The sequence below is a fragment of the Cololabis saira genome, chromosome 13, assembly GCF_033807715.1.
Source record: "Cololabis saira isolate AMF1-May2022 chromosome 13, fColSai1.1, whole genome shotgun sequence".
NCBI classification, from domain to species: Eukaryota; Metazoa; Chordata; class Actinopteri; order Beloniformes; family Belonidae; genus Cololabis; species Cololabis saira.
Window position 1 is genome coordinate 5,173,715 of NC_084599.1, and position 23,410 is coordinate 5,197,124.

The following is a 23,410-nucleotide window of genomic DNA, read 5'->3' on the forward strand; positions in this document are numbered from 1 at the left end:
AGACACATATTATGCTCTTATTTATTCATGTAATAATATACAGGTGGAGGTCGGAAAATGTGAACATATTGCAAAACTTCATTCGTAGTAAATTCAACTTAAGGTGAAACAAATATTATTTCCCACTACATGCAAAGTGAGATATTTCAAGCCTTTATTTGTTATAATTTTGATGATTAGCCTATGGCTCACAGTTTATGAAAACCCCAAATAAAAAATCTAAAAAAATTAGAATATATTATGAAATCATTAAACAATTCAATCATCAAAATTATAACAAATAAAGGATTCAAATATATTGCTTTCCCTGTAATGAGACTATGTATAATGTACATGTATTACGCGGTCTGATAACCATCTCCCGACGAATATTTAATTCTCTGCGCATTAATTCTGCACCTTCATCAATTGGGACTTCATCAAAAGGACATGCCATGTTCGTGACAATGGACTTCTAATATATATACTGACTCTGTTTTTAATGACAGACGGCAGAACTTCGCCAAAACTCGCCTGCTGACTGAATGAATGAGGAAATCAAATGTGCGTGCGGCTCTGAAAGAGGCGGAGACGCAGAGAAACTCCAGGTTTCACGATATAAACCTGGTCCCGACCAGGTTAGGTTCAGAGCGTCTGTTACTACAGTAACTGACCGAGAGCTTAAGTTACCTCTCTTTGTGAAACAGGCTAGAGTTACTCCTCTTTCTCTGGTTTGAGTTACCTCCCTTTGTGAAACGGAAAACTCAGAGTTTCCCTCATTTCAGGGTTAACAGACTCAGAGTTTTCACTAAACCTGCTTTGTGAAACGGACCCCATGCCATTGCCACTGCACTTGTTTTGCAAGTGCATAGATTGGTTGGTCTGCAGTTATGACAGGGACCTGATCTGGATTCAGGTATTTAATAGTATATCTGATTTTGTCCATGGTATGTTTTACTGTGGCAACTGAATGGGAGTACACAAACAAGGCAATCTGGCAAAGACTGGCGTGAGACTGGGGTTTAAATACTGCTGGCATGATTGCCAGTGATTGTATGCAGGTGTTCACACTTTACAGGCAGGGAGCAGAACTAGACACATCCACACCCAGGCCAGACTGTGACACTGTAAGCACTTTCAGTGGTTCTCAAACTTTTTTGACCCTGACACAAAAGATAAATTTGAAGATTGCGCGGGACCCAAAATAGTGAAAACAGCAGATCTACAAGCTCACAACGTGTCACATCGCATTATGAGCTTGTAGATCGGCGATCATCATAAACATTTTTTAAAAAACATGTTTATTTTTTTTAGATTTTAATCCGGTTAAAATTTAGAAACTTCCTTTCTGATCGAATTGCAACAGAAAACAGATAAAATTAGTCAAAATTGGCCCACCATCTTGAAAACTGGAAGCCATATTTCATTTGTATTGAGATCATAGAATTTGTTATGCCAAAACACATGCATTTGGATAAAGAGATCATTTAAATATGTTCAGAGAGAGTCCTACCTCTCTTTGTGGCTTTCGTGAGGAGAAGCTCAGCCTCAGTGAACCGAGCCTGAGAGATAAAGCAGATGCAAACATTGTACACCACCGAAAGCTCCAGCTGATGGATGATCTGCATGAGGAGGGATGCCTGGAGACAACGGGTATGGGACAAAAAAGGGAAAATAAACACAATTATGGAGAAGTATAAGTAATGAGCTTAGAAATAATGTCTTTGTACAATAATATGAATGGAGGACCTTGGATTTTTCTTAAAAGCTTGTGGAACTCAGAGGAACACCATCTCACGCTGGTCTGGTTGTGGTCTTGGCTCAAAGCATTTAGACCTTCTTCCTGATTATTAATATTAAAATGAAAACATGAAAAGACTGCAGTACTGTTTCCTACATTCAGATAATATTTTGCTTATGTATTAACCTTAAATTATATCTTGCATTTCTCCTCCACTATAAATTTAAAAGTACACAAGGTACCGGTACCTTTGTCTTAACACGTCAAAGAAATATGACTAGGGGTCCGGGTCGTGGGGGGCACTGTCCCGCGTGGCCCGGCACTCCCCGCCTCACGGTTTTAACAGCAAACTAGACACTGCACATTCAACACTTTATAAATACACTTGACAAGGACACGTAGTTCGGGAGGGGGGGGGGGTCGGTGTCAATCGATACTTGGCCCTCCCTCCTCCCTGTTTTTATGGCATTAATCACATGCACTCAACACAAGGGGCGGGAGGGGGTCCCACATCACCCGCGTTCCCTCACCGGCCTGGGCCTCGGACGGGTGGGTCGGGTTACCCGGGCCTGGCGGGGCCCGCCGTGCAGCCTGGGGTGCCTTCTGGCGGTGCTGGACCCCCCCGGGGAGGGGGAAACGGTGCGTGATTGTATGTCTGTGTCGGTGAGAATGCGGTATGGAAGGGTCCTGCCATGGAGGATTTGAGCCTCCATTGGCAGGACATCAAAAACTTAATAATTTATCAATATTATATTATACAAAGATGGTTATTATTATTATTATTATTATTATTATTATGTATAGTATATTATATTATTATTAGTATAGGTATCGGATAGGTGAATGGATGAATGAATGGGATGCCTGGGTCTGGGGCCCTCCGTTGTCGGGCCTGCGCGGCCGCCGCCGGGTGGGGGGGGGGGCCTCGCAGGCGGTGGGTTGCCTCCCTCCTACTTCTCCCCTCTGTGGGGTTTGCCGGTGGCCTGGGTTCCGGGCTCTTCCTTGTCGGCCTCTGGTCTCGCGGGTGGCGGGGTCGCTCCCCCCCCTCCCCCACTATAGATACACTTCAGGTGGAGCTTTGTTTGGTTTATTACACACACACACACACACACACACACACACACACACACACACACACACACACACACACATACACACATATAGTCATTTAGTCACATGCACACACACACACACACACACACACACACACACACACGCATGATCATATACATACACACACACACACATAGACATACACACTGGCTTGTTCACCTGCATGCTGGCTCTCTAGTTTTTGGGTTTAGGTAGCGGTAGCGATAGCTTAGCTCAGATTGCGATCAGATCTCAAGATTTGGGTCGATTGCTGTTCATGTTTTGGTTGGCTCCGTGCCGGTTTCGTGCTTTGTTTGTGGTTTTTTGTTGCAGATTTCCAGTGCTTGACGTGTGTCTCAGTGTGTTCCTGCTTCCTGGATTGGCAGTGGATGTCGTCACCCCCCCCCCCACCCCCTCCCCCCCCCCCCAAAAAAAAAACAAAAAAAAAAAAACACTGGGTTTGTATGTGTATATTTATGTATGTGTACGCATATGTGTGCGTATATATATGTATATATTACATATAGTAATAATGCACATATATACACTTTTGGTTTCTACCGTCATGGTATCAATCAATAATATGTGTGCAGACAAGGTTAAAAAAAAAAAAAGAAGAAAAAAAAAAAAAAAAAGAAATATGACTAGATTTGAACACACACACGCACATGCACACGCACACGCCCACGCCCACGCCCACACACACACACACACACACACGTAACATTGATGCTCTCAGATCTTAATTAGCAATTACTTCATGCAAGGTTTTTAATAAATATGTGTGACGCGTTTAAAAAGCTTACGTTAAAGCTATTGGCAGCTACTGTAAGATAACCTCACAAACTCCTAGAAACCGCTATTATAAACACATTAAGAGTATATAGTTAAAGTCGACGCAAAGAAAAAGAATAAAGTAGCTGGTCAGACACCGAAATGTTGGGCTAACGTCACCTACCTCACATTTATTTGCCAACTCGCTGTTTTCTTGTGTCCAGCAGTCCAATAAAGAGGAAGGTTGACACATCTTAAAACTTTACATCGTTGTTTCGTTGCCGCTTCTTTGACTTTCCCTCGTTTATCCAATATGAGCCGACAACCACACGGGAAGTAAACATTAAGGCTGATTTATGGTTCCGCGTTGCACCGGCGCAGAGCCTACGCCGTTGGGTACGCGGCGACGCGCAAGGTAGAGTGCGCGTCGCCGCGTAACTTACGCCGTAGGCTACGGCGTGGGCTCTGCGTCGACAACAGTGGGGCTCTGCTGCCCCCTGTGGACAGCACCGCAAATAGCACCTGCAGTCTGTTAACTGTCCAGCAGGTGGTGCTGGAGGAGAATCAAGTTTAGATGCTTTTCTAGAAACTTCAGTAACTGGATTTGTAAGAGCCCTAAAACTATTAAGAGTTTAGACTATCTGCCTTTGGCCGGAAACTTTTAAATATACAGACATTAATACCGGCTTGGTGTATTCTGGGTTTTTTTTCTTTCCAATAGGATGGTGTGAGGAACCAGAGCGGCCTCCCCACGTACAAGGGGACAAGGCAAAACTGGACCTGGGTGATGAGGCGTAAAAAGAACCTTGCAGAGCGTAGAATGCCAAAAAATAAGGCTTTTTATTTTGTGTAAAAAACAGACATACAGGCGGAAGGCAAAATCTGTATTCTGGAAAAAGACACAATGGGGCATAGCCTCGCAACAAGCTTCCTCCATTCAGCAGCCCCCTTTCTGGTATACAGCTGCAGTTTATAAACCCAGGCAGGGTGGAGAGGTTGATTGGACACAGGTGTACCACAATCAGCAGAACCAGGCACACCTGTGTGCTGCTCCCCCGCAGACCACGCCCAATCCTCCACTCTGCCACACACATTACAAAAATGTCCGGTGATGGTGAGAAGGGGAGGGGTTGCTCACTTTCTCACAGATGGTTTTCCATCACTAAAGAATATCACCAGCCTTTGTCATATGCTACTGAAATCTCATGCATACATATGGACACACACAAACGGACACACACAAACACATACACACACATCTATATTTAAAAGAAGTAAACACAGTCCAAGGCCTTAATTGTATTATAGCTGAGTCATCCACTGCCAGGACAGCCATTTTTCGACATGTCTCTCCCCCAAGGTGACTCTCACTTCTTGCATTCAGTTCCACTTTCCTCCCACATCCCTGTGCCTTTATTGTCATCTCTTCAACAATTCATCATCCTGTTTTCTAATATGTGCAGTCTTTCTGGTGTGTATTCACTGCAGCCTCCTAGCTCTTATTGTCTCAAATAACTACACAGCTTAAATAAAACCACCATGGGAACCAGGGAGTCTCCTGGCAGCCACCGCTATACAGCAAACACTCCCTGCACCATGCGGATGCAAGGTTATGCATACACAAGACATAACCCTCCTGGGACAGGTGTTACTATTTTGTGACATTTTCTTCTGCATCGATCGTTATTGTTTCCCAGTTCTTCACCTCTCTCACTCAGCTGCTGTCTTTCCATCCAACCTGTCAAGGTCAGGATTGTTGAAAATAGTCCCCTTCCTCTCATTCCAAATGTTCAAAACTGTATTCATGCTTGTGTCTCACAGCACGTAAATGCACAAAAGAACGTCAACACTTGTACTGTCATGGTCTCAAAGACTGATACTGTGGTAAATGACCTGCTCATAAGTGAAGGTCTTAAGCATTTTCTACATATCTATTTTAAATAACACAACTATACTCTTTTAAAAGGGCACTAAGGGGCAGTGAACATACAATCACAGTTGACACGTTTTATCTATTCTGTATTATCCTCATTAATAAAACATTCAGGTCAGAGAAGGAGCGAATGTGTTATGTGCTATTTTGATCCTTTATATCCTTCACCCCCCTGGATGTGTGAAATATGGTGAGATGCAGTGTAATCTGGTGTGTTTATTTGTTAAAACGTAATTAAAATAACTTGTTTAGTGGATGAAATCTTATAGCAATGAAGAATGGCTGATAAAGAGAAATAAGTTTATGCTGATTTTTCCGTTCTTCAGCATGTATTTCAAGGGAATGTTGTATACACAAATTCCCTGTACTCTAAGGCATGCAGAGTAAACTCACTCACCCTGAGTTTGAGTAATCAATAGGTGCTGTACATGCTCTTCAGAGCAGAATCTCTTTTTTGAGCAGACATCCCTTTACATCAGCAGAGACAGTTTCTTCCGTTAATGCTGTATCATTGTAGCACAAGTCACACCCTGATCTACATATGCACCTTAAAGTTGCTGTTAATACTGCAGCTGTTTTCTTTTAATGTATTTTCATTTCTATGATGGGGGTGGGTCTCCCAGGTTTTGCCTGCATCCTAAATGTCAATCTAATTCCTATTCAGCATCAAAACAGAGAAAACAGTAGATGGAAAGTTCCTCTTTTAAAATAACTGGGCGAACCAAACCTTTCTTGTGTATATATGCATGTGTCTATTTGTGGGTAAGCTGTGTGTAGTAAAAGTGGGAATTGAAAATGGCCCAGTAGTTGAGGTGATCCCTGGAGAAATGATCTGCAAACTCACACTGCCGCAATGAAGCTACAGACGGCATCAGCAGAATACTCCCAACACTCACACTGCATAAGGATCCATAGCTTGTGCAAAATATGTCTAAATATTTTTTTTTCGAAGTCATCCCAGTGGTTTTGCAGTGAATCATAATCAGTTTTCGGAAACCTAAAATTATTCACATCATTATAATCTTTCAAAGCATATGTGCTTTGCTCAGGTGTTTTTGAAAACATGTAGGCCTATACTTCATGTTATTTATATTTGACGTATCAATAATTGTATCTCATGTACACCTTGGATCATCTCGACGCCCAGAGTGAATGCAACTATTCCTGCGCAGGCAGTACTTTTCAGAAGAGGAAAAAAAAATGTCTCTTTAAAACGAGTGCGTCCTTGTGCTGACTAGAGAGTTTCCCTCCCTCCTATAAAAGCTGGGCGCTCTCCCTCCTTCTGCAGTCACTTGTCTTCCGGCTCCAGCCAAGATGAGTTACACCGTTGACCACCACTTCACGGGCCCGAGCTCGTACCGCAAGACTCGGCCCGCATCCGTCTCCTCCAGCGGCTTCCACTCCCAGCGCCGCCGCCTCGCCTACAGCCAGCCCTCTGTCTCCATCGACAGCCTGGACGCTTTCAACGGCAACATGACGCGGAGGAGCGAGAAAGAAGTCCTGCAGGCTCTGAACGACCGCTTCGCCGGTTACATCGACAAGGTGCGCAACCTGGAGATGCACAACCGCAACCTGGAGGCGGAGGCTGCGGCGCTGCAGCAGAGCCAGGCCGGCCGCACGGCCGTCGGAGAGCACTATGAGCGTGAGTTGAGCGACCTGAGGGGCGTCCTGCAGCAGCTGACGGGGGACAAAGCCCGTACGCTCGTCGAGCACGAACACCTGGAAGAAGACATCCAGCACTTGCGCGGCAGGCTGGAGGATGAGACGAGAAACCGGGAAGAGTTGGAGGCTGCCGCTCGGGCCATGAAAAAGTACATGGAGGACAGCCAGCTGGCGCGTCTCGAGCTGGACAAGAAGTTCCGTGCCCTGGAGGAGGAATCCGATTTTCTCAAGAGAAACCACGAGGAAGAGGTGGCAGAGCTCATGGCGCAGATCCAGGGCGCACAGGTGAATTTCGACATGAGAGACATGGTCAAAGCCGATGTCACCGGCGCACTGCGAGAGATTCGCTCGCAGCTGGACAGTCACGCCACAAAGAACACGACCCACGCAGAGGAATGGTTCCATGTGCGTATGGAGCGTCTATCCGAAACTGCTAAGACGAACCAGGATGCAATCCGTGGGAGCCAGGAGGAGATTGCAGAACACCGGCGTCAGCTCCAGAGCCGCACCATTGAGCTGGAGACTCTTCGAGGAACCAAGGACTCACTAGAGAGGCAGCGAATGGAGAGTGAAGATAGGCACCAGGATGACCTTAACTCACTACAGGAAACCATCAACCAGCTTGACAATGAGCTGAAATCCACCAAATGGGAGATGGCCAGCCAACTGAGAGACTATCAGGAGCTGCTGAATATGAAGATGGCCCTGGATATTGAGATTGCTGCTTACAGAAAGTTACTGGAGGGAGAGGAAAATCGCTTTTTGTCAGGTGGCCCCCCATTATCCTTCCTGCAGAGCAGAATCTCCGGACATGTCAAAGTCAAAGCCGAAGAAATCTCTGATACAGTAATCGTGGAGGAACAGACCGATGAGACACAAGTGACAGAGCTGACAGAGGAAGCAGATGAGGAGGAAGAGGAAGAAAACAAAGAAGAGGAAGAAGAGGAAGCTGAGGAAACCAAAGAGGAGGAGGAACAAGGTGAGGAAGAAGAAGACAAGGAGGAAGGAGAAGACAAGGAGGAAGAAGAGGTAGAGGAAGAGAAGGATGAAGAAGAAGAAGAAGAAGAGGCTAAGGAGGAAGAGGCTAAGGAGGAAGAGGCTAAGGAGGAAGAGCAGGAGGAGAAAGGAGAAGAGGGAGAAGATGAAGAAAATGATTCATCCACTCCTCCAAAACCCCCTCAGCCCAAATCTCCTGCTGTCAAATCACCAGAATCTAAATCGCCACAAAAATCTCCAGAATCCAAATCACCAGCAGACAAATCCCCAATGCCTAAATCACCTGCTAAATCTCCCACAGGAGATGAGTCAAAGTCCCCACCTACTAAATCACCTGAATCTAAAGCTCCTCCCAAGAGCCCTGAGCCAAAGTCTCCAGAAAAAGAAACCAAGCCCATTCCTCCCAAAGACACCGTAAAAGAGGAGAAAAAAGAGGAGAAGCCACAGCCCGTCAAGGAAGAAAAGGAGAAAGAGCAGCCTGCAGAGAAGAAGCAGGAACCCAAGGAGAAAGAGCCGGAGAAGGCAGACAAACCCGACACAAAGGAAGATAGTAAAGTAGATGAAAAATCAGAAAAGGAGGACGTTTTGAAACCTGCCACTCCTAGCAAGCCCTCTGAGGACAAACCCGCCCCGAAGTCTGAGCCTAAAGAGAGTGCCCCCCCTGCTAAGGAGGAGAAGACTCCTGCTCCTAAACAAGAGAAGGCTGAACCTGAAGCAAAGGCAGCATCTAAATCCGAACCCGAGAGCAAGACTGAGGAGAAGAAGCCCGAGGAGAAACCTGTCCCTAAAGTAGAGCCGGAGAAGACAGAGAGTAAGCAAGAAGAGAAGAAGCCAGAAGAAAAACCTGCATCTAAAGTAGAGCCAGAGAAGACAGAGAGCAAGAAAGAGGAGAAGAAACCAGAGGAAAAGCCTGTGCCCAAAGCAGAACCCGAGAAGACTGACAGCAAGAAAGAAGAAAAGACAGAGGACAAAAAGGAAACAAGTAAAGATGAAAGTAAAGAGGTGAAGGAGGAAAAAGTTGAGAAATCCTCTGACGCTGAGTCAAAGGAGAGCAAGGATGAGAAGCCCAAAAAGTAAGACTTAAGTGCTGTGTTTCAGTTATCGCAGAGACGAGGAGATGCCAAAGAACTATGAACTATGACAGAAAGGTCAGGCAAAGGCATAAGAAGGTGGAGAGCAGAAGAAAAGATATGTACTAGAAGGACAATTTAATGTCCAAAGCAAAGCAGGTAACAGTATGTAAGCAATATTGATTTCTGCTGCAAATAATCCCCTGCTCCCTAAGTATGGCCATTATGTATCCCTGAAGCTTAAGATGTATGACTGTAGTGAATGCAGAATGCTCTAAAGTCTTTATCTGAATGTGACAACTGCCCTTAATGATAACAAGTGCATTTAAACTGAATCCTGATTTGGACAGCAGGGTCCTGTTGTGCCTGCAACGCCTTCGAGGGTAAAGATGTCATAACAATGCCAAGCTAAAGATTGTAACAGACACTGAACATCAAACATAATATTTAAGGAAATAGAAATGTCTATATTATATTTACAAATACATCCGTATGAAAGACTTGAATTTTGCTTGTTGTGCACCTTAATGCAGCTTCTCCAGGTGAACTGTGGTATCTCACTCTTCCAGTCTGCGATGTTAGGATAATGATGACTTTGCTATGTATAAACTGCTGAGAATATGCAACATGAAACAGGAAATAAAGAGTGAAAAAATCAAACAAAAAATAAATAAATAAAAATAAAATAAAATATGTTCAGCAATTCAAGTTCTACACTGACAACTGTTTTAGCTTTCATAAGACAGCCATCTTGACAAATGGCCGCCATCTTGGATTTTCAGGTGGCTAACGGGCTTTTCTGCATAAGCAGGTACTAGGCAATGTTCATGCAAAATTTGGTGCTTGTCTCAAAAAGTGAACGATTCTCCTAAAAACCTGACTTAATTTCCCTCACTATTTAGAGTGTTTATTTTAAAATGGTTGGTTTTACTTTATTAGGTTGAGACATTTTCATCCTCATTTTGATTAAATGCATTTTCATCAACAGTCAGTGCAGTATGTTCATAGATCATACATCCACTTTCTTGTTTCCAAAAAGCTCTGGATAGATTTCAGTTAATCTCTCACATCTCATGTATGAGAGGATCTCTTAAGTAGCAGAGGATGGTTTCGATCCATCGACCTCTGGGTTATGGGCCCAGCACGCTTCCGCTGCGCCACTCTGCTGTATAACCAGGATGTGACTCCGCCACACAGTGGGGGGGAGGGGGGTAGGGGGTAAAAGCGGGTCCCCTGGTTCGGACGGTGAGCCGGGTCTCTAGGTGGCTCCAGGTGAGCCGGGTTGTTGAGGTTGTTGAGTTGTTGTTGGGGTCTGGTGGTGGAAGCACCTGAGGTGTGGTGGTGATGCTGCTGGGGTCTGGTGGTGCAGCTAGTGGGGTCTGGTGGTGGAAGCTCCTGGGGTCAGGTGGTGCAGCTAGTGGGGTCTGGTGGTGGAAGCTCCTGGGGTCTGGTGGTGCAGCTAGTGGGGTCTGGTGGTGGAGCTAGTGGGGTCTGGTGTTGGAAGCTCCTGGGGTCTGGTGGTGGAGCTAGTGGGGTCTGGTGTTAATGCTGCTGGGGTTTGGTGGTGGAGCTAGTGACTGACATGTTTTGAAAACGGCGGGCATGACGAAAAGATCCTGTAAAAAATCTCTGTAATATGTTTCTTTTTTTCCTGTAAAGTTGGACATTTTAAAGATTAGGTAAATGGGGAATGACTGGCTTTTAATCAGTTGTGGAACTGCAACGAAATTCATTTCTGCATAAGACCCAATGCGAGAAAGAGATGGTCGACCTTCCTGTGCCGAGCACCAAGAAGAGGATTAGAGGGGTTTTCCAAGTCCAAATAATATTATCGCAGTAATACATGTTTCCGCCCAGTTTCGAACAGGGGACCTTTCGCATGTTAGGCGAACGTGATAACCACTACACTACGGAAACTTGCATGCTTTGAAAATGGCGGGCGTAACGAAAAAAAAATCCTATCTTCAAATCATTCATGTTAGAAATAAATGTGTGATTTCATATAAGTTGTCCTGGTGCGGTAAAATTAAAAATCATCCATGGGTATTACCATGCTGGGTAGAAAATACAAAATGTACCACAAGGGAAGCCAACTGATTACTTTTGAAAGACAGTACTGGATATGATCAATAACTGCAAATTAGGCAGTCGTCTTGCACATTCAAACATTACTCGTTGTTGGCAGGATTCGAACCTGCGCAGGGAATCCCCAATGGATTTCTAGTCCATCGCCTTAACCACTCGGCCACAACAACCTGTCAGCTGTGTGTGTGTGTGTGTGTGTGTGTGTGTGTGTGTGTGTGTGTGTGTGTGTGTGTGTGTGTGTGTGTGTGTGTGTGTGTGAGTGAGTGAGTCTTCAGAACAAGACAATTTAGAGTCTTTATTTTAAAATGGTTGGTTTTACTTTATTAGGTTGAGACATATTTTCATCCTCATTTTGATTAAATGCATTTTCATCAACAGTCAGTGCAGTATGTTCATAGATCATACATCCACTTTCTTGTTTGCAAAAAGCTCTGGATAGATTTCAGTTAATCTCTCACATCTCATGTATGAGAGGATCTCTTAAGTAGCAGAGGATGGTTTCAACCCATCGACCTCTGGGTTATGGGCCCAGCACGCTTCCGCTGCGCCACTCTGCTGTGTAACCAGGATGTGACTCCGCCACACAGTCCGTGACTTTGGGGGACGGCGTCACTCCTTTCAAATCTTCTGACACTGTCAAAAATCCTACAACTCTGTCAACTAACTAACCAGTTTAAATGACATCATGTGACCCAGCTCATTTCTCTCAGATATGAATGAAGCAGATTTCTTCTAAGACTGATTTCTTTCTGATTATCTCTTAAAATTGATCAGATTTGTTTGGAACTGTGAAGGGAAACAACTGTTGGAAATGATCCTTCGTATTGATCAGTGACCATCATTAGCATCACTAGCTGAAAACGACTGTATAAACTGCTTAAAAATCATTCAAGAACATACTCATGATATTAGATACATTCATCACATATTTAAGGGTTCTTATGGACATTTTAGGGTAACTCCAGCCCCCTAAAGCAGGTCTAATGGTGACCATGTTTCCATTTCCCCGTGTTGTTTTTTGAGGTGGAGCCTCATGGATTGATACTACAACATCATGTGGGTAAAACCTTGATATCTTTGTACCTGGTTGTGTGGAAAACTGACAGGTTCCACTGAGATTTGAACTCAGATTACTGGAGTCAAAGTCCAGAGTGCTAACCATTACACCATGGAACCCTGTTCAGCTTTTATTGTGGTTTTATTGTGGTCCTGAAACCAGAACATGAGTGAAAAGCAATATGCGCCTGAGCATCTGACAGAGTGCTGTCCATGGTGCTAGGAGCGTCTGGGTGTTTATGGTACCAGGGCCCTGGTCCTCCAGGCCCAAGGGCTGGCTCTTTCACTCCAGTGGCCGGTCGGTGGGGGGGCTTAAAAGGGGGTCCCCGGGTTCGGACGGTGAGCCGGGTCTTTGGGTGGCTCCAGGTGAGCCGGGTTGTTGAGGTTGTTGAGTTGTTGTTGGGGTTTGGTGGTGGAAGCTCCTGAGGTGTGGTGGTGATGCTGCTGGGGTCTGGTGGAAGCTCCTGGGGTCTGGTGATGGAAGCTCCTGGGGTCTGGTGGTGGAAGCTCCTGGGGTGTGGTGATGGAAGCTCCTGGGTTCTGGTGGTGATGCTGCTGGGGTCTGGTGGTGGAGCTAGTGAAAAATCCTGTAAAAAAATCCTGTAAAAAATCTCTGTTGTGGTAAACTAAAAAAATCATCCACCACATAGGTGTCATGGGTGTGAAAACAAACGATTGAGAAAAAACAATTTTTCCCTTGTTTTAAAGCAGGCAATTAATATGTTTCTTTTTTCCTGTAAAGTTGGACATTTTAAAGTGTAGGTGAATGGAGAATGACTGGCTTTTGGTCAGTTTTGGAACTGCTACGAAATTCATTTCTGAACTTGGAAAACTTGGAACTTGGAAGTTGGAAAACTTGGAAGTTGCAAAACTTGGAAGTTGGAAAACTTGGAAGTTGGAACTTGGAAAACTTTGAACTTGGAAAACTTTGAACTTGGAAAACTTTGAAGTTGGAAAACTTGGAAGTTGGAAAACTTGAAACTTGGAACTTGGAAAATTTGGAACTTGAAACCTGGAGAACTTGGAACTTGGAAAACTTGGAGTTGGAAAACTTGGAACTTGGAAAACCTGGAACTTGGAAGTTGGAAAACTTGGAACTTGGAACTTGAAACTTGGAACTTGGAAAACTTGGAACTTGGAAAACTTGGAAAACTTGGAAAAGTCAAAGAAAACCAACTTTAAAATAGCATCAGCTATATATCCTGTTAATGATTTGTTACACAGAAAGTTTAAATTGGAAGTCTATCCTTGCATATTTTGTTCTTCTGAGACCGAGACCACTGAACATCTTTTTTTCAATTACTCTTTTACAAAGTCCTTTTGCTCTGATATTCATAATTGGTTATCTTTAAACATTGATGAATTTCCTGTTTTTACTTACAATGATGTTATTTATTATATGGATAACTTGGATCCTAAATATTCAAACATTATCAAACTGGTCATTATTTTGGGTAAATATCATATTCACACTTGTAAGTGGGGTGGAAATACTCCCTCCTTAATCTCCTATATTTTTTACATATTTTTACCAACTACAACTAAATCTATTAAAAAGATTGATAATATGAATAGGGTTGCCAAGAAACGGCACTCATCCATAACTCAGTCCTTGATCCTCCTATGATTTTATTGTACCTTGCTGTCCTTGTGCTTTTTGTTTGTTTTGTTTGTTTTTGTTTCTTGTATGAATCTGTTATCTTCACTATTGTTGCTGTAATTTTTTCCTAATTTTATACCTTTTTCACCTTGCCTGATCTACACATTCTTTGTGCTAAATAAAGTTAAAGAGCATATTGCAGGTTAGGGTTTTTTCAAAAAATATACCTGACCTGACCTTATGTGAAAATGACTATGTGAGAAGTTAATGTAGGATTTAATATGTTTTACAAGACATAAGGGCACGTATTCAGAGGAAAAAGTGGCTGAGCAAAGCTCCTAAGAACACCGCGTCATATGATGCAGCAGCCGGGAGACGTCTCCACAGCTCTGCCCCATCTGACTGCCCAGACCCCGTACACACGTAGCCGGGTATCTGCTAAACCCAAGATATTTTCCTACGTTTGGACCTGTCATCCACATGAAAACGCAAACAAACGAATGTTTAAAAAAACTCTGGGCAAAGTGAAGATTTTTGAAAATCTGTTTATGTAGATGCGTCTAGACAGAGACAACTGGAGTTTAGCGTTTTCGAATGTCACATTATGCTCCAAAACAACAACAAGTCTGCTCTGAGTCTGACGTCTAACGTGCAACCTTTGTTTATTACAGAACTACAGATGATCCACCATCTGTTCTCCAAGCTATTTATTAAATAAATGGTCTCTGCCCTTGACCACCGTTTACTATGTTACAGCGACGCAGAGCCTACGCCGTGGGGTACGCGGCGACGCGCACCAAACGCCGTACCCTACGGCGGAGGCCCGAAGGCCGGAAGAACAGATGATCTACAGCAGGGGTGCCCATTACGTCGATCGCGATCGGCTGGTCGATCGCAAAGGCATTGTGGGTAGATTGCATGGCATTCAAACGTCGTCATGAAAAATTCGTCGTGAATTTTCTGGCAGGTGTTGGACTGGATGGATGTTATTTTAACTGCAGTTACAGCGTTGCGCTGCTGTGGGGGCGCTGTTTCAACGACAGAGCAGAAGAAGAAGACGAAATCTCCTGAATTATTTTCCGTGTTTTTCCGCTATTTGTTGTATTAAAAATTGGCGTCCTGGTTTTCCCTGGCTGTTCAAACAGGTAAATATTGTTTCTTTTGCATCCGAGCATGTCTTGTTTATTCGTGTTATATGCGATACAGTACTTTAAAAAGCGACCTCGCGACGAGAAGTGCAGGTGAAAGTGCAGACAATTAACGTTACAGGCAGTTAAAAAGTAATAAATCATGTTACCGACGAGATGCGGCAATTTTGTCAGGGCTGAAAGTAGTGCACAAATATGCATGAAAGGTGATAGCGAGGGCCAGAGTGCAGGACGGGACGAGCTGGAGAGGTGAGGGGAACGTTAAGCCTGAATTATGGTTCTGCGTTAAATCGACGCAAAGCCTAAGGCGTAGGGTACGCGGCGACGCGCACCGTACGGTGTGCATCGCCGCGTACCCTACCCTAATCGTAAATAAATCAGCCTTTAGTCAGTTTCCAAATCATTAGGAGCATATCAACGCGAAGCCAACTTGTACGTGATTTAAACATCACTTTTTATTCATCTTTACATATCTTCTCAAAAACACAGAGCCAGTGGGTTTGCCAGTGGGTGGCTGAACCAATTTACCTGCTCAGGCAAACTGAGGAAGGTTTGGTCTATTATTTATGCCAAAAGCACTGTGACCCCCATGGAGCAGGACTATCACTATTTATGTCTGTATCAAAATAAATACAAAAATACTTAAAGGAGCCGTCTGTAAGAAATGGCCAAAACTGGTACTGCAGTCACTTTCAAAATATTGTTGAGCGGCGTGTACCCTCCCCCTCCTCCCCGACCAGAGGTTGCCAGGTAGGCTGCAGAATGCAGCAGGAACGTAGGCTGCCATGGCTGCGATAATTAGAGCCGAGCTGGCAACCCGGATGCCGAAACAATACTGACTTGGTGATTGGGAGATAGGTGGAGGGTGGAGCTTCAGAAACAATACTGACTTGGTGATTGGGAGATAGGTGGAGGGTGGAGCTTCAGAAACAATACTGACTTGGTGATTGGGAGATAGGTGGAGGGTGGAGCTTCAGAAACAATACTGACTTGGTGATTGGGAGATAGGTGGAGGGTGGAGCTTCGGGCCAAAACAAAAAATGACAACATAAACATCAGTTGAGGGCTGCAACTCCTCTTTTTAAACTGGAATATCCTGGCTTGAGTGCTGTTGTCAGTGACATAAGTATTTGAAATGAACATGATTTTTAAATGTCTGTTGACATATCGGGGTCATTTTATGATTTGTTTTATTATTGCTCTTGCATACAGCTCCTTTAATGCATGAATTGTTTTGTTTGAGGTGAAGACTCCTCTGTGCAGCAGACTGAAGCAGAGGCACTTGGATGTCTGTTGTAAGGAGGCCATCGATGGACCAGACCAGACCAGACCAGACCAGGACCAGGACCATCCATGGACGAGACCAGACCAGACCAGGAGGTCTTGGACTACAAGGAGCATGAGGAGCTTCTATAGATGGAAAGATAGGAGGCTGAAATGTTCTCTGTCTGGTTGCGAGATTTGTCAGTAAATGTCTGAAACCGCAAAAAAAACTCAAAGTCCTACCAAGACTACTTGTCTTATATCCAGTCAAAATGTTTTATTTCTAGTCCAAATAAAATTATTACGTTTAAAATAAGACAGTCACCTAAAAAGTAACTCGTTCTAGAAAACCATTTTCACTCAGTGAAAATTTTCTCTTGTTCCATTGGCAGTTTTTTTTTTACTTTTTATTTTTGGTAAGATTGAGTTCTTATATTTGTATTTATATTCTTATGCTAATAAAATAATGCTTTAACATCATAATTGTCATATTTTTTACATATAACTTTCATATAATTTACGTTCTTCGTAAATTGATTTCTTGGGGAAAAAGGAGCAGATTAAATAAGATTATTCTTCTTTCTGCTCCCTTTCATTCAGAATTTAGGTTGTGTTTATATTAAATTGTTTTATTTTATCAATGAATGAAATAAAGAATAAATAAATACATTTTTAATCATATTAGAACTCCCAAAATACAAAATATCTTGTAAAAAGTGTTTGCTTGAGCCAGTTGAAGGCACGGTTTACCCACACGCGTGTGCGCATGACCACCTCTGCCTCAATTAGAGCCAGGAATAACCCTGTATCATCAGTCCTCACAATGACCTGACCTTTCTCTGACACACGCGTTGATGCAGTAATGCAAGGTACACCAGCATATACTGAACATATAAAAATCATTCTCAATATATTTATAAAGTGTTTTGAATTTTTAGTGGGCGGTAGATCATTTTGACTCGGTCATGTCATAAGTAGCTCTCAGTTTGAAAAAGTGTGAGCACCCCTGATCTACAGGTTTGGAATGCTTATGAATGTGGTCGAAAACGCCGATCTTCGGTTATGTGTGGAAGGTTGTTTTTTTTAACAATGATGTAATGTGGATACAAATTATTTTATAAACGAAGGGGGGGAAATATTCGGTTTTAAAAATACCCGGCTATTTCGGATGCATTTAATCAGAAAAAAGAGAAGATAATAAGCTTGATTTCTGTACAAACGTAGACAGATTACAAGTACTCACCCATCTTTTAGGAGTTATTTTCGGAGTTTCTTTCAGGAGCGCACGGTGAATAAAGTGGTGAATAAAGGCTGATTTATGGTTCCGCGTAAAATCAACGGCGTAGCCTACGGTGTAGGTTACGCGGCGCACGCAGCGTTCGGTGCGTCGCCGCGTAACCTACGCCGTAGGGCTGCGTTGGTGTAACGTGGACCCATAAATCAGCCTTTTAAAAAGCGAGTTTCAGCTGTCAATCAAAAGAACGTGGGGGCCCTAACAGGTTCGTAATTATAAGGCTGTGGCCCGTCATATTGGTGTGAATACACATTCACAACCTCTTCAGTGTCACAACTAACATTAAGATCCATTATTTTTCCTATTGTTGAATTCACCGCGCTCCCTGGTGCTACGTCACTTCCGGTTCAGCTTTTTCAGATGCAGAAGTAAAATACTCTCACAAAAACAACTCCGGAGGTCACTGTAGTATATATTTATGCGTATTTCAATGAAAATTCAGTTCCTACATTATTTTCCTACACATTGATTCACAGGGGTCTCCAACCTGCAATCTGCTCTTTAAAAATAGATCGGGCTCGGGCCCAGTTCCCTCTCCGCGCCAGCAGGGGGCGGTGACGTCACGTTGAGTGGTTTGTCAGCCGCCGGAGGAGGAGAAGGGGGAGGGGCGGGGCCCGGCGTTACTTCCGGGTGGCCGTCCGTCCGTCCGCAGCATCGCAGGTCCGGACCGGTCCGGACTCGGGTTCTCAGGATGCTGCTGGTTCTGTCCGAAGACCACAAGGAACACCTGTCGTTCCTGCCCGAGGTGGAGCCCTCCGGTGAGTGAGGGGGGGCGGGAGGTGGTTGTCAGGGAGACGGTCAGCTGACCGCCAGTCACGTGAGCAGCGTCAAGCACACTGTCGGTGCGTCCCAAAGGCCAGACTAAACAGTATATACTCCAAAAGTATACTTAAGGGCCTTAAGTATACTTTTAGTATACCTTAAGTTAAGGCACACTTTTGAGTAAATATCAGTAGTATGCACAGGGGTGCAGATCCGATGTCAGGATTGGGGGGGACACCAACGTGATTTAAATTTTAAATTTTTTGCCCATATGCAACTCATACCATGCCATAAATTGGTAAAGGCTCGCCAAAAAATACTGCACAGGGAATCATTTATTGTGGTTACCTTTCTTGTTTATTTGTCCTAAACAGCCAACAGTGTGTGTCACTGCTTACTTAACTGTTATATTCATAAATCATAATTTTAAGGGTTTTGGGCATGTAGTGTCTACTCATTTCAAATTCTTCTCACCATCTTCCTTTTATCCTATGGGACTACTTTATGCACGATCAATTGATATATGGATGAAATATGGAGACCTAAACAAGTTGTTTAAACTAACTGATCATGTTTTAACACAGTTATGGTGGTAAACAGTGGTAAAAAGGACCCATTGCTAAGAGCACAATAAACACAGAACGTTGAAAAAAAAATTATGGAGTAGCAATACTTTCATTCTGTACACCTCAAAACGCACCGTGGATGTATTTTTTTTTTTAAATATATTTTTAATAAATATTCTACATATTCAACCTTTAAGTCTGAAAATACATTTGGTCAATTTTGAATAATTTAGGGTATTTTTATTGGGGGGGACAATTCATGTTTTTCAGAAATTTGGGGGGACATACTTTTTGAGTACCGGTATATACTGTTTAGACATACTGAATGATATAGTATTTTTTTATCCCTGTGTCATCTAGGAACAACAGAGACACAAAATACAAAAATTGGAATACTCACAGGACCATAAGGATTCAGGAAATTTATCACGTCTTAGCTTGAATGAATGCTTTTAAATGTCCCCTTTAAAATGATACCTAAGACAATATAGTGAAACATTGACAGATATCCTGTACATGAGTCTAAACCAGGATATGCAGCAGCATCTAAAATGTAATTTTCTGAACTTCATGAGCTGATTACTATGATCCAGCTGCCACTCAGGAAGGTTATCATACCAGAATATCATCTTCAGACATGGATCTTTTCAAAAGATTATAAGCAAGTTTGGTCACCTTGAGTGGTACTGACAAGTGAAATTTTGGGCTCTGGCCCCAGGACTATTAATTCGGACGTACTATTCAGAGCCACGCAGCACTTCCTGTCGTTGGTGGGCAGAGGTGTATAGTAACGAAGTAGATGTACTTCGTTACACTACTTGAGTAGTTTTTTTGAGGATTTGTACTTTACTTGCGTTTTTTTGTTTTTTTTTTTAATCAGGACTTTTACTTTTACTTCACTACATTTAAAAGTTAAAAAATATACTTTTACTTCGTTACTTTGACATTTGCCACCTCGTTGCTCGTGACAAATTAAAATAATCAAAGAATTATATTTTGCAAGAAAGACAGTTTATTTTTGGTGTTGTATTCTATACCACATTTAATTCACCTGAAAGTAAAATAAAAAAAACAAGGGAAGGATAATTTTTGGTTGTGTTGCTTCTTTTCATGTGTACTATAAAATACTTGTACTTTTACTTTTGATACTTTGATGTCACCTACTTTAAGACTTTTACTCAAGTAATTTTCTTATGTGTGACTTTAACTTTTACCAAAGTGTTTTTCAGTTATGGTACCGCTCTGCTCTTTCCCGTTTATCCTGGCCCAAACAAGATGACATTATATAATATTATTATATACGAATATTAATATTATATAATAATATCATTATACTTTAATATTATACTTATGACATATACGTATCACTTAGCAACCAAACACCGCTGCATTGCATTGTGGGAAGTTTCTGCTCGGTAAAAAAGTATATCCTAAAAAAATAACCAATAAATATAATTAAACAGAGCAAATGTATGTATGGATAGCGCATACTTTTGTGTACGTACTGATGTTTCGGACAGCACTAAAAAATCTCACATACTGTTTTTGCTACTCATTGGGGTGGAAGTATGGAATTTCCGACGCAGCTACTGTTTTCATCTTCTCGCGCAGAAAGATTGATCTGGTTTCATGTTTTTAATCGTATGACGGTGACAAAAACATAGAAACGAGATTTAATACGACCCAAATGTTTAACTCCGGATGTTTTTCACAAATAAGTCGTCTAAGTGGGAGTATTGGAGACCACGGGGAGGATGAGTGTGGGGAGGTGACGTTTGCTCTCCTGGTCTGATCTCCTGAAACAATTCTCCACATTACTAGTCTTTAATTGTCCAGAAAAACAACAAACTCCACAAGAGTCAGTGATTTACAAGCCAAATGACATAATGAATAAAGACAAAAAGTTGTCATTCTGTGTAACATGAAAACAAAACTGAAAGGCAACAGTTTGAAATCCCCTGAATGCGTGGTTTACTTCTGTGTAAAGTCTCCCCGGCACACAGATTTCTCCACAATCCTGTGATGACATTAGGTGCAGATGAGATTTTAGGAGGTCCAGTTTGTAGTAGTCTGGAGAACCGGTTCTTCTTTACTTCTGAGAAACTCCGGGTGTAAAAGTCTGCTCTCTGGATCCCGTCACGCCGCTGGCTTCTTGACACTTAACCTGATTAGTTGCACAAACTAAGCGTAGTTGTCTCAGGAACCAGCCATGCTAACTAGTAGTTTTCAGGTGAACCACCTTCTTCATAATTGAGTTTAATGTATTTTCATGGTTCCAGCTCGTCAACTGCAGACTCATTTGCATTTGTTTCTTTATTTCTTGGACTGGGGATTGATTCAAATGTCAAGAATCGATTCGATTCAGAATCGATTATAAAGATTTGACTCGATTCGATTCCGATATTGATTTGGGTTAGTGTTATTAAAACTGTTGCATGAATTATATGACTGTAGTTCTGCAACATATTAATACTAGTATTATATTGAGATTCAACAGCAAGTATTGCAGCTAATGATGCTGTAAGGACCAATCAGCTCCCAGAATGCTGATAGAACTGAAACAGAAACATTGTGGGTCAGAATTACCAAACAGATCCAGGGAGGAAACAGAGACGATGAAATCGCTTTTATTTTTTCCCACATCCCGTTTAAAATTTTCGGCCTATTTCGGTTTTAAATTTTTGAGAATTTGGTTTTTAGCATTTTATGCAAATGTAACCCCAGTATATAAAGTAATGAAATATAGACAATTTATGCAATTCTAACTGAAAACTTTAATGTTTTCATACCTTTAAACATTTAAAGGCAAAAACGTGGCAGTAGTTATTCTTGTGTCTAACAAAACATTCCTTTTTTTGGGCATAAACAAAAAAAAATACCAAAAGTTGTAATGTAATGATGAAAAAAAAAAAAATTTAAATCGATTTTTAGGCATATGAATCAATTTTTAGGAATTAATATGAGAATCGATTTAGAATTGGAAAATCGATTTTTTTCAACACAGACCTATTTGATTCTGTTTGGTGTTTTGCCTCCTGGTGTTTGTGGGAAAGCACCTATTTGTCTTTGTTTCATTATAAGACTTGTTTCCCTCCTCAGTGGTTGGGGAGTTTGGCCGCATCGCGCTGGAGTTCCTGCGGCGAGGAAGCAGCCCAAAGATCTACGAGGGAGCCGCCAGTAAGTGTCTCTGACTCGTGTCTCTGACTCGTTCCAGTGGCTCCAGCTGGAGGTTCTGGTTCCACCCTTCAGGGTGTAGCGTCTCTGGAGGGTTGCAGAAATGTCCCGTGTCAGTGTGGGATGGACCTGGATCGGGGTCTTAGTCTGTACATTTGTTCAGCTGTGACTTTCAGCTGAAACTTCCAATGAACTGTATTTCTGTTGCACCATTATAGAGAAACCTGCACTGGTGCAACACAAGTCCAGGTCGGCTGGATCCAGGATCTTTGTATTTCCATCCCTCCTTCAATTTTCTATACCCGTTTAATCCTTTGAAGGGTCAAATGTCGGGAAAACAACTGTCGATAGACACAAATCAGGAGAGCGGTTCATGAAGGCAAGGCAAATGTATTTATATAGCACAATTCAACACAAGGTAATTCAAAGTGCTTTGCGTTGACATTAAAAGCGGCGAGACATAATTAGACAATAAATAACAAATAAGATTGAATAAGAAAAGAAGTAAAATAATAAAAAGCACAAGCTGTTAAAAATAAGGGCAGTAGAGTCCAGCAGGTAAGTTTAATTTAGGAGTACGCTTGAGTAAACAGTAATGTTTTTATCCTGATTTAAAGGGGCTGACTCTGATTCATCAATGTGGATCAATACTTTCAAATACGACTTTTTCTCCTCAGTTTGCATCTGTTGACAATTATATAGTTGATTGTTACAGAATGATTAACGCAATCATGTCAGGTGAATAAAAACAACCTCATCCATCCATCCATCCACCCACTCATCCATCCATCCACCCATCCATCCATCCATCCACCCATCCATCCATCCATCCACCCATCCATCCATCCATCCACCCATCCATCCATCCATCCATCCATCCATCCATCCATCCACCCACTCATCCATCCACCCACTCATCCATCCACCCATCAATCCATCCATCCATCCATCCACCCACTCACCCATCCACCCACTCATCCATCCACCCATCAATCCATCCATCCATCCATCCATCCACCCACTCATCCATCCACCCATCAATCCATCCATCCATCCATCCACCCACTCACCCATCCACCCACTCATCCATCCATCCATCCATCAATCCATCCATCCATCCATCCACCCACTCACCCATCCACCCATCAATCCATCCATCCATCCATCCATCCACCCACTCATCCATCCACCCATCAATCCATCCATCCATCCATC

General features: G+C 42.7%; 2 protein-coding genes, 1 long non-coding RNA gene and 4 other non-coding genes across 7 annotated transcripts in view; 2 read left to right on the plus strand and 5 right to left on the minus strand.

Annotated features, from left to right (window-relative positions):
* Positions 1-1,492: 1,492 nt before the first annotated feature.
* LOC133457915 (uncharacterized) lies at positions 1,493-3,904 on the minus strand. The gene is made up of 3 exons (XR_009783910.1): positions 3,771-3,904; positions 1,729-1,822; positions 1,493-1,619 (listed from the first exon to the last, which is right to left on the minus strand). It is a non-coding gene; the product is annotated as an uncharacterized LOC133457915 (long non-coding RNA).
* A 2,929-nt stretch (positions 3,905-6,833) lies between these two features.
* Positions 6,834-9,293, plus strand: LOC133457994 (neurofilament heavy polypeptide-like). The gene has a single exon (XM_061737428.1). It carries the CDS (start codon positions 6,834-6,836, stop codon positions 9,252-9,254), a length of 2,421 nt encoding a protein of 806 aa, XP_061593412.1. The 3' UTR covers positions 9,255-9,293.
* A 1,049-nt stretch (positions 9,294-10,342) lies between these two features.
* On the minus strand, positions 10,343-10,414 carry trnam-cau (transfer RNA methionine (anticodon CAU)). Its single transcript has one exon. It is a non-coding gene; the product is annotated as a tRNA-Met (tRNA).
* A 677-nt stretch (positions 10,415-11,091) lies between these two features.
* trnav-aac (transfer RNA valine (anticodon AAC)) lies at positions 11,092-11,164 on the minus strand. The gene has a single exon. It is a non-coding gene; the product is annotated as a tRNA-Val (tRNA).
* Positions 11,165-11,420: 256 nt separating this feature from the next.
* trnas-aga (transfer RNA serine (anticodon AGA)) lies at positions 11,421-11,502 on the minus strand. The gene has a single exon. It is a non-coding gene; the product is annotated as a tRNA-Ser (tRNA).
* A 934-nt stretch (positions 11,503-12,436) lies between these two features.
* Positions 12,437-12,508, minus strand: trnaq-uug (transfer RNA glutamine (anticodon UUG)). Its single transcript has one exon. It is a non-coding gene; the product is annotated as a tRNA-Gln (tRNA).
* Positions 12,509-18,297: 5,789 nt separating this feature from the next.
* commd2 (COMM domain containing 2) overlaps positions 18,298-23,410 on the plus strand; it is a 10,440-nt gene continuing 5,327 nt past the window's right edge. Inside the window, exons 1-2 of the mRNA XM_061737432.1 lie at positions 18,298-18,451; positions 22,121-22,198. Coding sequence (XP_061593416.1) covers positions 18,385-18,451; positions 22,121-22,198 — 145 coding nt within the window. The 5' untranslated portion in view covers positions 18,298-18,384. The remainder of the gene's footprint in view (positions 18,452-22,120; positions 22,199-23,410) is intronic.